At 43.8% G+C, this 15,252-nt stretch overlaps 1 protein-coding gene across 1 annotated transcript; it reads right to left on the bottom strand.

The window, feature by feature from the left end:
- Nucleotides 1–1,354: 1,354 nt before the first annotated feature.
- On the bottom strand, nt 1,355–15,023 carry LOC143836838 (uncharacterized). The gene is made up of 6 exons (XM_077336334.1): nt 14,470–15,023; nt 13,368–13,483; nt 10,914–11,011; nt 5,335–5,468; nt 3,009–3,111; nt 1,355–1,724 (listed from the first exon to the last, which is right to left on the bottom strand). Exons 1-6 carry the CDS (start codon nt 14,937–14,939, stop codon nt 1,713–1,715), a joined length of 933 nt encoding a protein of 310 aa, XP_077192449.1. The 5' UTR covers nt 14,940–15,023; the 3' UTR covers nt 1,355–1,712.
- Nucleotides 15,024–15,252: the final 229 nt, after the last annotated feature.

Raw genomic sequence — 15,252 nt, 5'->3', positions numbered from 1 at the left:
CAGTGGCTCTCCAGGTCTTTCCCACCATCTGTGACTTGATCCTTAATGGAGATGGTGGGGATTGAGCCTGGGACTTTCTGCATTCCAAGCAGACAGTCTGCCACGGTGCCACAGGCTCTCCACTAGACAATTCGCCCCTCCTGGAGCTGGTATGAAGCCTGGTTTCAGGCTGTATGTTTGCTTTGTAGAGAATAAGGTTCTTCAGTCTGTGGCAAGTATCAAAATGATCTTCATTAGTTGTCTGTAGAGGATTTTGCAGATGCAAGATATGGCATCGGTGAGGATTCTGATAGGAACTCTTGATAAGGAGCCTGTCAGAGCCTGTCAGTTCCATTAGCCAAATCCAGGATTCCAGGTGCTCTAATGCTGCAAAATTATGAGCAGATCATAGAAAAGGATCAGCAGAACATGCATACAAATAGGCATTGCTCTATATAGGAGCCCCTTGGGAATCAGCGTGCCCATTCACCACTTTGTCTTCTAGCATTTGGCAGGGTGTGGGTTTCCTCCCATAGAATTCCTAGATTAGCTGGGGCCCTGGGCTGCCAAAACTGTTTCGGCTCAGCTCACACCACTTGTGGTCAAAAGGGGCTGGGCCTGAGTTTCTGCTTAGCAGTGATTCAAATTCCAGGGAGAAGTATACAATCCATTGAGATCCCTGGTCCAAGGCCACAATGCTACTTGAGGCATACCTGAAGGATCTCCATTAGGCTGGGACAGTCCTCTGCCTGCAAAACTAGTAAGCCATTGCTAGGCAGAGTAGAGTAAGCAATACCAAGCCAGATAGACCAATAATCTGACTCACTGTTAGGCTGCTTCACCTATATTTGTTCTTACATAGGAGCTCAGTCATAAAGAACCCTCTGCCGATACAACAGCCTCATTCATACATGTTGAAACAATGGGAAGGATGGGGTTGCTGAGCAGCAAGGCAGAGCCAAACTTGGACATTATCCAACGTGGAGGACGGAATCCACATTTTCGAACTGGGGTTTTAATGGCTTGTTAAAGTAAACATTTAAGCTGAGCTTTAGAAGTAAGATACATTGAACCATTTGGAATCTAGGGTTCTCTTTTACCCAGAATAGATGTCCCAGTGGCCTTAGCGCAAAGGGGATATAGAGAAAATGGGTGTGTATGAAAAGAACATCTGGTCAAGGGCATGGGAAGGACCCTTCGTTTGGAGGATCTTCTAGTGCAGTGAGAAGGCACCATACATCACCCTTGGGTTACCAGGAAGGAGGATTACATCACCCCCCTCCCTCTCTACACTAAAAGATGTTTCTCTGTTGTGCATCTGTCTACAGAAGTTCAAACTATGACTTGTCTTTTAATAGAGGAAGTTTATTTTTTAAAAAATAAAGGGACAAAGAACATATAAGCTGACTGCAGAACTCCCATTTAATGAGGAGGGGGGAAGAGTCAATAACATTCAGGAGGAACAGAGAAATCCATCAACTGGAAATGCACACTAAAAGCACAGTCTGCAGGGTTAATGCAACGGTATTGCCCCAGAGCAACAGAGAAAGTAGGAAAGAGCTATACATGCTTGTTAAAGAAAGGAATGAGCCTCAAAACACATTGTGAAGCTGCACAGTCTGCAACAGGCCTGGGTGGGTTCGAGGTTAGAATTCTCAGGAGACCATCTTCCAGCGAGCGAAGCAGGGAAAGTGAGTGTTTGCAGACTCAAAGGAGACTCCAGCCAAGCCTTCTCAGAACATGTTCTAAGGCAAATGGAAAGAAAGAGGTTTACACCAGTCATCACAAGGTGGTTTCACTGTCCTGTCTTTGCTCTATTTGTGTCCCACACTTCCTCTATTGAGTTCAGGCTGACATTTGGCAGCCTCTCCATGAATCTGAATGGTTCACCTCACAGTTGTCCTGTGGGATTGTGGAAGCTTACAGAGATGACTTGCTCAGAGCCTCCCAGAAAGCTTTGCAGATGAACAGGGATTCAAACCTGGGTTTCCTTCCCCAAAGCCAAGCGGCCTTCTTATGAGTTGCGGTACCCTGGCTGGCTGTTTACCAGCCTAGTAAGAAGTGGTCAGACCTAGTTTCTCCATGCTTTCTCAAATCAGATCAAAGATGGTTTCAAAATCTTGGAGAAATGACAAGGAAACCACAGGAAGGCAACAAATGGAAACAAGGAAGTGAAGACACTTGGAGGAAACCCCATAGCAATTCAGCACCCAAACTATGGGGAAATCTCTGTGTGAAAAGCCTCGTGACCTGGTGGGTCATGCATCACTTGTATCTATGTTGGGGGCTCACTGCCCCAGAGGATGCAAAAGACAGAGGGTGCAAGCTCAGCCTATGCCCATCAGATTTGAATGCTAAGGAAATCTATAGAGAAACATATTGCCAATGGCATCCAGAGTGGGGGGGGGGGCTTCTAGCTGCTTTCCAGTACCTGCAATTTCTGTGGAGGGAACTGATGAGAAATATCCACAGGAAACATCCTAAAGGTAAAGGTATCCCCTGTGCAAGCACCGAGTCATGTCTGACCCTTGGGGTGACGCCCTCCAGCGTTTTCATGGCAGACTCAATACAGGGTGGTTTGCCAATGCCTTCCCCAGTCATTACCATTTACCCCCCAGCAAGCTGGGTACTCATTTTACCGACCTCGGAAGGATGGAAGGCTGAGTCGACCTTGAGCTGGCTGCTGGGATTGAACTCCCGGCCTCATGGGCAGACAGCCTCAGACAGCATTTCGCTGCCTTACCACCCTGCGCCACAAGAGGCTCTAGGAAACATCCTAGCAGCCTTAATTCAAGGCCCTGGGATGTTAAATAGGCACATTGGATCCCTGCAGTCCAGCCATACTAAGTGCTTCAGTCCACAGAGGTTCCTTATAACCTACACAACTGGCAAGGAATTACGTAGGATCCCTGTATCATCAACAGCAGCCCCCATTGATAGCTGCTGAGGCTGAGGGTGGGCCATTCCAGGGAACCTGTACTCAGCTTTTGCTCCAGATGGCTACTCAGCTATATTAATCTCCACAACACCTTAGGGTGCTCCAGGGTGCTTCCTGCATCATTGGATCTTGATCCTTCTTGTGCTGTCTCACAATGATCAGCAGACAAATCCCCAGACTCATTTCCAGGAATCCTTGATTGGAAAAGAAAAGGCACCCTATGAGCATCTCCAGCCTTTCTGAAGCCATGGCAATTTTTGCTTATTTTCATTTTGCAGAATAGGTTTACAGTAGGAAGATTTTACTAAGGTCATAGCATTCTCAATCCCTACTATAAAATCTTGACACTGTGAGTAAAATAGCTCTTCCAAAATATATGACAAGTGCAGTTGCTGATCTAAGGCTACTATTGTATTAGTTCATATTGCATGAGGTTGCATAAGAGCATCTTCTATTTCTAAAGATTAATTCTAAAAAGTGAAAATGAACATCAGTAAAAACATGTCAGAAATGGGACAGACATATGGGAGGGGGGGGAATGCCACTCATCAGTAGACTTTGAGATTCTTACAATACACAACACTGGCCAGGCTATTCAAACAGTAATAAAAGCACAGCCAGCATGGTGTAGTGGTTAAGAGCAGTGGCTTCTAATCTGGAGACCGGATTTCATACCCCATTCCTCCACATGCAGTCAGCTGGGTGACCTTGGGCCAGACACAGTTCTCTCAGAACTCTCTCGGCCCAAGGTACTTGTTTTGGGGGGAGGAAGGGATAGTTTTGAGGCAGAGAAATGCAGGACATAAAAACCTACTAAAACCTTATATACTATAATCATAGTCAAGCCCCAGTAATTCTGCTTGGGCATGAGGGCCAGTTAGGTCAGATCAGTGTCAGTGGCAACCAGTATAACTACTGTAACCTCACACATAGTCCATTATCAATTTCAAAGCAGCAGCAAAGGATGAGTTTGCTATAACTGCTTAACTGAATGGCCCCTGCTGCAGCCCTGGCTTTTAGTGCCACAAGACCCACTTGGCTTGTTCCAAGACGACTTTTATGTCCCACGCCTCTGATCTCTGGGAAGATCTGGGTCCAGATCAAACAGAAAACAGCAGAACCAAGAGTGGGGAAAACATGTGAGTGCAGATTGTACCCAGACAATGCTATTCCATCCACATTTTGGTTGCAGAAGCTACTTGGATAAAGGTTTAGGTCTTCAGTGTCCTACTGGGCTTTTACTGCCTGTTGCTCTAAATCCCATGTTGTTTTAGTTTCGTTAAGAACTTTATTTTAAATTAGACACTGCCATCTAGTGGTTCTACTTAGTATTATCAGAACTGCCTCTTCTGTATGTCTCCCAAATGGGTGGGAGTTAATGTTTAATGTATTTTTAAAATTTGTTAAACTTTTATTGGGTGATATGACCTGCACCCCCAAAATGGCCAATTATGGGCTTGGAGAGGGTGGGGAGGGACCCTGGGTGGGCTTCCCAACCATTATGCCACCTCTGCACCATCCACTTCTGAGATTTCTCAAAACCTGAAGCATGTTTTGGTGGTTTCTCAATGGTGAGAAACCACTTTACCTTCCTAGATCTAAAAGTTAGATGTCTGATCTCAAGGCAAACTTCTGAAATGTATTGCAGATGTTTTAATTTATTTTTTAATATTCTTGGAGTGTCCTCTAGGTGTAGGTATTCAGAAACCTGTTTCCCTATTATATTATCTTTTCCCCCTCTGCCCTACTGGGTATGCACTCAGCCACTACAGTTAAAGGAAACAGGCTGCAGGTGCATGCGGAATCCTGAACAAGCAGGGGAACTACAAGAATTGTGCATGGGGGGGGGATGCCACCCTTCTCGCCCCTTTGCCCATTCACTCATCAGGCTGGCTAGCCCCACCCACCTACAGCAGTGCCCCCTCTGCCTGCGGGGCTCCATTGGCAGTGGTTGCTTCTGGTCCTCCTGCTTTCTACCACCCACCTGCAGAGTCACCTCTTGCTGCTCCTGCCCACTTGTAGCCCCGCACACTTCTACAGCTCTTGTATATTTTTGAACATTAAACAAGTCTCCATTTTCTGAAAGCATTTTCAGAGAATACAAATTCTCATTAGAAAATGTTGTATTCAGTTCATCCTATCACTTTTGTAAAACTTGCCTTTCTAGGAACACCAGGTGGCACAAATAGTCCTATCCTTTTATCTTCCCAGTAACCCTGGGTGTAGGTTGGGAAGAGTAACTGGCACAAGATGAACCTGTGTTTGTCTGGGTCAACACACCAGCTATGCTACACATCACTGACTCTGTTTGACATCTCAACATATTAAAATTTTGCATTCTTTCATATTTGGGGGGCAACCACTAAACTCTGCAGACTCTGAGAGACAGAAGGAGCGTAGAGCACCATAGAACTCACCCACAGACACAGGCAGTCCCTGAAGATTTGGACAAGGTGATGTGGGGCTTAGATGTGGCCACTCCATAGATCATCAGGTCCACAGTGGCCTCGTCTTCTGTTTCGGGCTGCATAGCAATAGGCTGAAGATGAGACTACAAGAGGGCAGGAGAGAAGAAGAGGCCATGTCAAAATTATAGTCCACTTTTCTCACTGGGACAAGGAAGATTACACAAAGTCAATATATTTAGCAGAATGAGACATCCAATAAACAAAACAATAGAATTTGTATTGTACAAATCTGAAACCAGCTAAATATCCAGAAACAGAAGTGAAGCAAAGCAGAAGCATTAACATGATATCTTAAACAATAAAAGAATAACTTAATAGGATCCTGCTGTAACCCCAGTCCCTGCCATCATGCACCAGGGCTTCAGTCAGCTGGCAAGGTTTTCCTGGGCCTCAGCTGAAAGGTGGTCAGGGAGTTGGGTACCACCCTAATCCACCTCTTCTCCCCCAACAGTACTCCCTTCCAAGATGGGAGACGGTGCTGGTCCGTCCTCCCTGGCTGCTTCCCTCTTTTGAAGGCCTTAGCTAGGACTAGGACTTTAAGCCTTGTACCCAGAAACCTTATGGAAATGTGGCCCAGCCAGTAAGAGACCAACAGCAACTGCAAAACCATTTCAGCCTGCCTCCTCACACTCCTCTCCCATCCCCAGGGTGCAGATTTTCAACAGCTGATTGTAGGACTGTTGACTTTCAAAGGGTCAGCCATCAGTGGCCATCTTGAGTCTTAAGGGTCAACCACTGGCCTAGTGGACTCCAGACTTGACCTTATGAGAGGGCTGAGGAACAGGGGCCATTATGTTGTCTCCACTGCTCCCCAATAGATTGTAGAACAAGTGGTACAAGCTGCTATGTTCTAGGTTTAGTGAGTAATTATATGGTTAAGTTGTAATGGCTTGTTTCCTGCACGTGGGAAGTTTTGGGTGGGGAAAAATTGCACAAGAGATATGTGTTGTTGTTTTTTTATTATTCTTTGGATTTTTGTCCCACCCATCCCACCTAGGTGTCAGGACAGCTTACAAAGAATTTAAAAAACATTGCTAAACTTAAGTGCAATAGATTCAAATAGGTAGCTGTGTTGGTCTGAAGTAGCACAATAAAATCAGAGTCCAGTAGCATCAGTAGTCTGAGGAAGAGTGCTTGGACTCGAAGGCTCACACCTTAAATAAATCTTAATAAGTACAACAAATAACCATAAAAGCAATTAAAACCTATTCCCACCCAATTTACCATTCTGGAGACAGTAGTACAGACTGACACTTTTACCCAAGTAGCTTTCTATGCCATCCTGTATAGTACAACCTTATTACCTGTACAAAAAAGCCACACTGAATAAACCAGTTTGGCCTAGTTTGTCAAAAGCCTCAGGAGTGACAACCTTTGTGGCCTCATCAGTGGTTGATTTTGCCCATTTGCTTGTTATGACTGAAGAAGTGGCGCACTGGTTTTGAACCTATATTTAACTACTTTACAAGCAGTCCATGCTTGCAATGTTCACTTTAAAAGCATTTAACATTTGAAATCGGTATCTATACAAGACTGCATGTGGTCTGTCCATTTTTATTACAGTCTGCCACAGGCTGGTGTTGCCAAAACAAAAGTACCAGAAGAAGCAAATCCTATCAATTTACAAACATAGTAATCTGGTAACAAAAGATACCCTGCTTCAATTACTTTGCCTCTCAGAGAGCAAAAGTAGGGTTATAAACAACTTTTTCTTTAAAAGTTATTAAAATGTGAACAATATGGTATTACACCTTCATCTGAACACTGAGAATAAATGTTGCATAAGTCCTAGTCATACAAAGGGTGCTTCCCAGGAGATGAAATTGTAGCACATAAGACACATGTTTTTATTTTTATAAGAAAAGGATGAAATGAATAATGAATGAAATATGTTATTTAACTTACCATAGAAAATTGCAAGAACAAGATGCCAAGTTTTGCTCAAAACAGAATTAAGAGTTACAGCATTCAATATAGTATAGAATGTTTCAAATTTATTTATTTTCTTTGCTGCATTTTATGTGCAAAACAGGGTCTTACAGTTCAGATTATTACTTGTATGATTTCACAAATCCTCCTCTACATCAGCTTTTACAGCTCTACGATGTTAGGGATATCGGATATGTATTTATAGGGATATCAATCTGAACTATCAGTTAATCAGCACCCACATATATGTGAAACTCAGGAAATAAATGTTATTTATTGTTTCATTTTGTCATGTTCTATTTATAGTCTCCCAACAGTTGGATTTTTATAGAGTCCGTTGCCCCTGAGAATGAATAAAATTGGTAATTTAATGGAAGATCAAAACAAGTATGTCACCCACAAAACCTGTGTCCGTACAAAACCTGCAAAGAAGTTTCTTCAGACTCACATTGTGAACTTCCTTGGTGACATTATCTGCTAATGTAAGTTGCTGCATTCTTATATTTTTGCCATTTCTGTTGTTTCATACAGTTTTCTATTATGTAGCTAGGTTACAACCCTTAAACAAACAAATGATATTTTTGCTATTCCTCTAAATCTACTAACCTTCTCAGATCCTATATATACAACCAGATTTGTGATAAAGGTATAGGATGAGAGATGTTTTTCTTGTTGGTCATGGAAATATTTGCTGTCTACTTTTTTTCCATTTCCACAAAAGACAAGTAATTATTCTGCTGTTAGATGATTTATCAGTCCTGGGTTGCTAAAACTCGAGTTTCAGCTATTTATATGGTGCTTTTCTCACCCAATGAGGGTATATTGTGGTGCAAAAAACCAGAAGAGTTATAAGTGTTCTAACAGTTTACTGAGCTGTAGAAATGGACTCAGCAGTCAGGCATTCACAACGTTAAACTGTAATGTATACCTAATGTTGACAGATGCTTCCCTTACATGGAGGCTATTTGCATGTCACAACACTGCATGCATGTTTAAGCCATTTTGTGTGAATGTTTGCTAGTGTCTGTGGTGAGACTGTATCAAACTGCCCAAAAAGTGGAGGGAAGACCAAATTCTGCATGTAAAGGCTGCCGCTGCTATATCTAACCTCTTTGTAGCTTCAGAGGCTCTGCACTGATGTAGTGTTGTGGCATCTGGGAAATCCACTCAACCAGTAATGTGAAGTCCTCCATATCCTTATCCATGGTTCCTTTATATATTTATGAAATAGCCTGGGAGGTGGAACGGTCCAGCTGCCCAAGTTGGAAATAGGGCCAATGAGGGCCAATTGCCCAAGTTGGAAATAGGGCCAACCCTCATTGGCCCTGCCCCTACAGCTCCCACCCCAGCCGGCAAGCACACCCAGTGCCTCTGCGAGGCGCCGGGTGTGCTTGCCAGGCTGCGTGTGGCTTCGCAGTTGCAGGGGGGTGAGGATTGCTTACCCCCAGGCTGCGAAGCACTCCCGCAGACTCACAGAGGCACCAGGTGTGCTTCATGGCCCAGGGAGAAGTCGCACGGTTCCGGGGGGGGAGTGGGGCGAGGATGGCTTTCCCCCGGGCCACAGTCTCACTGGGGGGGCAGGGGTCGAGGGTCACCGCCTTGCAGCGGCGGCCAGTAGAAACCCCTCTCAAAGCCCGTTCTTATGAACAGGCTTTGAAGCTAGTTGTTGCATAAAGCATGAGTCCAAAAACAAAAGCACTGTAATATTAAGGCCAACCTTAATAATATGAAACCATGTTTAAACTTCCAACTCCTCCAGAACTAGCTGGATGTTTATAAAATACAAGTAGAGAGAGAGAGAGAGAAAATGATGATTTAGGTCATGATCTTAAGATTTCTTTGCTCATTGGGGAGACAAGTAAAATAAATCTGTAAAATTAATAAAATGGAACTGGGGTGGTGGGAGGAGTTGGGACTCATCACCTACCTGATTGGCTATCCATCCAATGAAGCCCCCCCCCCAATGGATCAAGATTGTAGCCTCTCCCCACTTTAACCTCTTAAAGGATACTTGGAATGACACCCCTCTCCATGGTAAGGGATGACTCTATCCCCAGTCTGGCTGCTCCCAATGCAATTTTCCTCACTAGGGGCCTGCAAATCTTTAAACTGGTTCTGGTGCTATTGGCCCCATGATTCCTTAAACCACTCCTGATCCATAGGTTCCACCCCCCAAAATCTGCCAGAACTCACAACCCTGTGTCCTGTCTATGCCCTCACTAGTCCAGGAGACAGAACTCAGATTTTGACCAATGGAAATGACTACTGGGGCTAAAGGGCCATTATGTTTCTGGTAAGCTCTTGATCCCAGGAGGTAAATTGGTAATAGCAGCTTGTAACATTTACTCTGTGATTGGTCACATTTTCATCCGTATCTCCATAGCAATGAGAATTCAGTTAGTCTGCCAGAAAATCTCTATACCAGTCTCCTATACAATCGTCATTAATTACAGCATGCTATTCACATTAAAAACTAAAATGACCAACGATCTGCAAATCACTAGCATAACAAATAGCATTCAGTTATAGGCATTTACTGGCATCCTCATTAGTTTACCTTATCAAATCTATTTGCCAATACTTGCTTATACTCTAAAAGATAAAGTTAACATTAAATTCTTGGTCCACTTACATGGTAAGTGCTGCACCTATAGTTGCCAGCTCTGTGATGGGAAATTCCTGGAGATTTTGGCGGTAGAGCTTGGAGACAGTAGGTTTTGGGTGAGAGAACCCAGCTGGATATAACATCTCCAAATCAACCATTTTCTCCAGGGAATTGATCTCTGTTGCCTGGAGATCTCCAACTACCACCTGGAGGATGGTATCTCTAACTGGACCAGAGTTAATCCAAGACATCTTTGTAAATGTTCTTGGCAATCTCTTTGTGAAAGAAAGACTCTACTTCAATGAGCCCTATATTATAGTAAAGCAATAATAGTTTTATTCTGCTTTTTGTCCAAGGAACACAAGGTGGCAGAAATGCATCTCCTGTCCTCCATTTTGTCCCCACAATCATTCTGTGAGGTAGGGAAAGCTGAGAGAGTGTTTGGCCTAAGATCACTAAACAGTGCAATCCTACACACATATATTCAGAAGTAAACCTTTCTCAGAGCTTTCTGACCCAGAAGTGACACATCAAGGGGCAGAAAGTGAAGGAGCCCTGCCCAAACCAGTAAACCTGGCATCCCTAGGCTCATCCTAGGTCAGATGAATTCCAGAAGCTGCCTTCAGCTGGCGCTGCTTTTCCCCCAGCCTATTTAAACTAAGGGCACTTTGTTAGTTCAATTGGTTTGCAGCTGTGCTCCTGGCCCAGCTCCAGACATTGTTAGCCATAGACCATGCTCTTGAGGCAACCAGCAGGCTTGGAAGCCTGAGGTGAGAACAGCCTACCTAGTGAGATGGAGAGTGTCACTGTTTTAATTTGCAAGCTCTCACCGTGGTGATCTCTGGAGTACATATGCCCCTTGCACAAAACTCATGTTTTGTTACCTTCATTGTCTTAAGTAGGACCACATCTTTATCCCTGTTTGCCATATGAAAGTACCCCCTGCAAAGAGGGAAAGATACTTTCCAACAGCTTTTTCCTGTCACATAATTACCACTTTAGTGGCTGGAAGCCTCCGGCGCTGCTTGTACATGTTGATGAGTCTGTTCCAGCGAGACAGCTCTGCTTTTGGAGTTTCAACTCTTACATCCTCTGTTTAAAAGAAAAGCCACATTAGTGAGCCCTAAAGTCTCCATGGGTCTCTTAGCTAAATTCAAAGTTCATGAAAGGAATAAAATCTAAGGAATTATGGCTATTTCGGGGGCACTGGACTTGAACTGAAGATGTATCTTCTATTGTAGTCAACAGAACACACTAAATTCACCTGTAGAGAAGTGAAAAAAGGCTGGAATGAACTGACTAAATTTATGAATCGCTCCCCAAGGCATGAGTGGCCAGGCCATTCTTCAAAAATGCTTCTGAGATTAATGCAAGAAGTGCAAGAGACCATCATCCTATTTATTTGGTAATATATCCATGCCCAGCCTAATGCAGTAAGCAGCTGCTTTGGGCAACAGGAATTTAAGAGAGGGAAGTATATCTTTGAAGGATTAATGGCCCACTCCAGCACAGCTCTTGAAACAGTGGTGTCTGGTGAGGGGCAAATGTGTCCAGGCTTGCCCATTTCCTGCTGTAGTAGGCAATCACTTGCCCGGGCTCCTGTTTCCACCTGCTGCTCCCGCAGCTAGTGAGAGAGTAAATGCTTAAAAAATCACTACCAGGCAATGGTGTGACATCAATCCACTCTAGGAATCACTGGAAACTATGGATTACCATAGAGTTTCTGGTGAGTCAAAGAGAGATATGTAGGATTACCAGCTCTGGGCTGGGAAATACCTGGAGATTTGGGTGGTGGAGTCTGGGGAAGGCAGGGTTTGAGGAGGGGAGGCACCACAGCAGGGTGTGATGCCATGGAGTCCAAGCAGGCATTTTCTCCCTGTGAACGGCTCTTGATTGACTGGAAATCAATTGTGCAAGTGGGAGATCTCCAGATGGCACCTGGGGGTTGTCAACCCTAGAGATGTAATATCACCCGGCTGCAATCTCCCCATGTCCCACATCTCTGATTCCTACTGGTTGCCATCAGTTAGCAATCCTAGGTGTGTTCCAACTTCCACATGCACAGTTCTCCCGGTTTAAGCCCCTTTTCTCACTCCATGAAGGTAAGGATAGGTTTCCTATATTTATATAAGAAAAGTAAAGGAATCCCTTTCCTACCACACTGAACATGTAGAATAACAAGGTCATAGGATAGAGCAGATTCATCCCCACTGTAGTCGGCTCCCCTTACTCCATTCACTTATGGGGGAAAGGATCAATTGGGGAGATGGGAGAACAAAATCCCTTCAGCATACAAAGAAGGTGAGAGGAAGAAGAAGAAGCAATTGCTGCCTAGATAAGCAAAACAGTCTGTATGTGCCCTAAGTAAGTCTGATTGACTGCAAAAGAATTTCACTTGCCAACCTGGAGCAAATGGTTGTGTTGTAGGCAGACTCTATTGCATCAATCCAACCCAGGATAGTTCAGGCAAGCCTGATCCCATCAGATCTTGAATGGGTCAGCCCTAGCTAACACTTGGAATATCAGAGTCATGACACAGGAGAAAATGGAAAACCACCTCTGAATGTCTTTTGCCTGGCATCCAGACAATCTTAGGATCTTGTGGCTATATTACACACATGTCTTATGATAAATTAATAAATAAATCAATGGCATTATTCCCTGCCCAAATCCTTCTTCTTCCTGAACCCCAATATCCCCAGGCTCCATCTCCAAATTTCAGGAATTTCCCAACCCAGAGTTGACATCCCTCCTTCCAAATAAGGCCCATTCTGCACACATTAGATCAGGGGTAGTCAAACTGCGGCCCTCCAGATGTCCATGGACTACAATTCCCATGAGCCCCTGCCAGCAAACGGGAATTGTAGTCCATGGACATCTGGAGGGCCGCAGTTTGACTACCCCTGCATTAGATAATGCACTTTGAGTGCACTCTAGAAGAAGATTTTCCTGTTCCACACAGGATAATCCAGCTGCAAAAACACACTGAAGAACAGTTAGTTTTTATACCCTGCTTTCCAGTACCTGAAGGAGTCGCAAAGCAGCTTACAAATCGCCTTCCCTTCCTCTCCCCACAACAGAAACCCTATGAGGTAGGTGGGACTGAGAGAGCTCAGATGTTACTGCTCTGTGAGAACAGCTCTGTCAGGACTGTGACTAGCCCATGGTTACCCAGCTGGCTGCATGTGGGACAATGGGAAATCAAACACGCCTAGCCAGATTAGAAGCCACCGCTCTTAAACACTACACCACACTGGCTCCAGTACATTACCCAATGCGTGCAGAATGGGCCTGATTGGAACTACAGCTACATTTAAACCTTGCCCATCTTAAATGACCATCTGATCCAATTCAGGGTTTCTCTAACTATAATGCTTGGAAATGCTGTTATACATTGGTGGTTAAATGGAACAAATGGCATCTGGTTCCATCCAAGGCCAGTATTTACCTTTCAATAGATGCTCTCTCTCCTCTTCAGCACTGCAATCCTCAGAAACAGCCACAGATTTTGCAGCCATGGAAACTTCATCATCATCTGCACACAGGGCCTGGGAAATTTCGTCCCTAAACCCAAATCATAATTATTCAGGGCATTCTTCATAAGAACAGGATCTCTCCCATACACATACAGAGAGAGACAGACAGACAGACAGACAGAGAGTAGCTCCACTTATTTAAAACAGTAGAAATAACTATTCTAAAAAGCTTAAAATCCTGCCTTCTGGTTGACTATTAAAAAAACAACTAGTTGAAAGAGTCAGTTTCCATACTGTTCTGCTCTAAGTATAGCAGACTATAGATGCTGATGCATATGGGAAACTTATTGAAGTGAACTTCTACTGAAGTTCGCACAAGATTGAATTCAGCAATACTGAGGAGCCACATAAAAGGTTTCAGAAACTCCTAAAATTATCAAGTTTATTTTCCAAGCCTCTGGGAATTCCAGATAAATGCCTTTGATCATGTGCAGAAGTCATATTTCCTTACGGTAATGAAGATTTTCTAGACAACAACCAGCTTATTAAAAATGCTTTTTTTTAAGTGGATGTTTCCTTTTCTGGCCAAATGCTATCCCCCAGGTATACTATGAAATCTTGTATCCTATGACTTGCTTCTAGCCTGTCCTCTTAGGGTACTAAAAGAGGACTAAAAGAGGACATTTCATAGGCAGTTAACAAGGGAAAGTGCTGGGCTCTTGCAATACCTTACAAACATAACTTAACATCAAAAACAATAATTCTATATCTAATTAGTCTTCTGGCCCCATAGCCAGAAGCTATTTTAACACACAGCTTTATAATACTTAAAATCTTCAAAATCCCTACTACTCTTCTGTAAATGCAGTCAGAGCTATGCCAGGCTGTGCTTATTTCACTGCTATAAAGAGAGTTTGTACAGTTTGCCCATGGTAACACTGGATGTTTGAGGCATATGGAGAACACAATCTCAGAGCCTCCACAGCCCACTGGATGCTGATTCTAAGAAATAGTTGGAGCACTCTCTCCAGATAAACCAGAACTTGACCTCAACATTAGTAATATACCACTCACTTTCCTGGTGTTTCTCTGTGACCTTTCTTCACATCTGAGGCAGGAATTTGTTCAGCTGGGTCATGGGCCAATTTCCTTAATGTGGAGTCAGCAAAGCCATCTGAGTCTCCCATTTCTAACCCAGTTGACTCTAACAAAGTGGAGAATGTCTTCTCGGCTGTAGAGATGGTGTCTCCAAGACTGATTTCTTTCAGGTGTCCTGACAGTTTTTCAGCATGGCTATCTATCACCCCCTCACAGATCTCATTGAAAGAAGTGTTATCTGGTTCTGTGTTCTTGAAAGATAATCTTGCTTCAGTATCAGGCAGAGGAGAATCCAAGAGCTCACTTTTGACACCTTCTTTTTCTTTCGCGTCTGCCTTGGGCCCTTGTCCCTCCAGTCTAACATGCCTGCTGCTCCCAAAGAGATTTCTGAAGAACTGGAGCACCCAAGGTCTGCTGGAAACAGAGGAGGCCGTAAGAGTATCCATATATTTCACACTTGGTGGGAAATCTTATGGATCTGGTTTGCTCTAGTCAAGCAGCTGAATGAATGTGCTTCTCAACAGATTGGAATCTGGGTTTCAAACTGAAACCCCTAACTGTTCAGAATCTTCTGAGAATTCCACAGTTCTTTGACCAATGAAATGCATGTTTATGGCCCAGATAAAACTCATATTGATGATGGCCCATGCACATATAACCATGTACACTGAGGCTTAATTTCCAGTGGTTTTATATTTTGTGTTTCACACTGCTACTTATGATAGCATTTTGCAGTAATACAACTGATGGTAAAAGATG

Source organism: Paroedura picta, chromosome 4 (genome assembly GCF_049243985.1).
Source record: "Paroedura picta isolate Pp20150507F chromosome 4, Ppicta_v3.0, whole genome shotgun sequence".
In the NCBI taxonomy this organism is placed as follows: domain Eukaryota; kingdom Metazoa; phylum Chordata; class Lepidosauria; order Squamata; family Gekkonidae; genus Paroedura; species Paroedura picta.
This window is presented reverse-complemented; position numbering and strand designations above follow the sequence as displayed.

Coding starts and splice junctions, on each gene's coding strand:
- LOC143836838 (XM_077336334.1), bottom strand. CDS start 14,939: ATGGATACTCTTACGGCCTCCTCTGTTTCCAGCAGACCTTGGGTGCTC. Junction 11,012..13,367: donor GAGAGAGCATCTATTGAAAG/GTAAATACTGGC, acceptor TCTTTTAAACAG/AGGATGTAAGAGTTGAAACT. Junction 3,112..5,334: donor GGGACTGCCTGTGTCTGTGG/GTGAGTTCTATG, acceptor TTTCCAATCAAG/GATTCCTGGAAATGAGTCTG.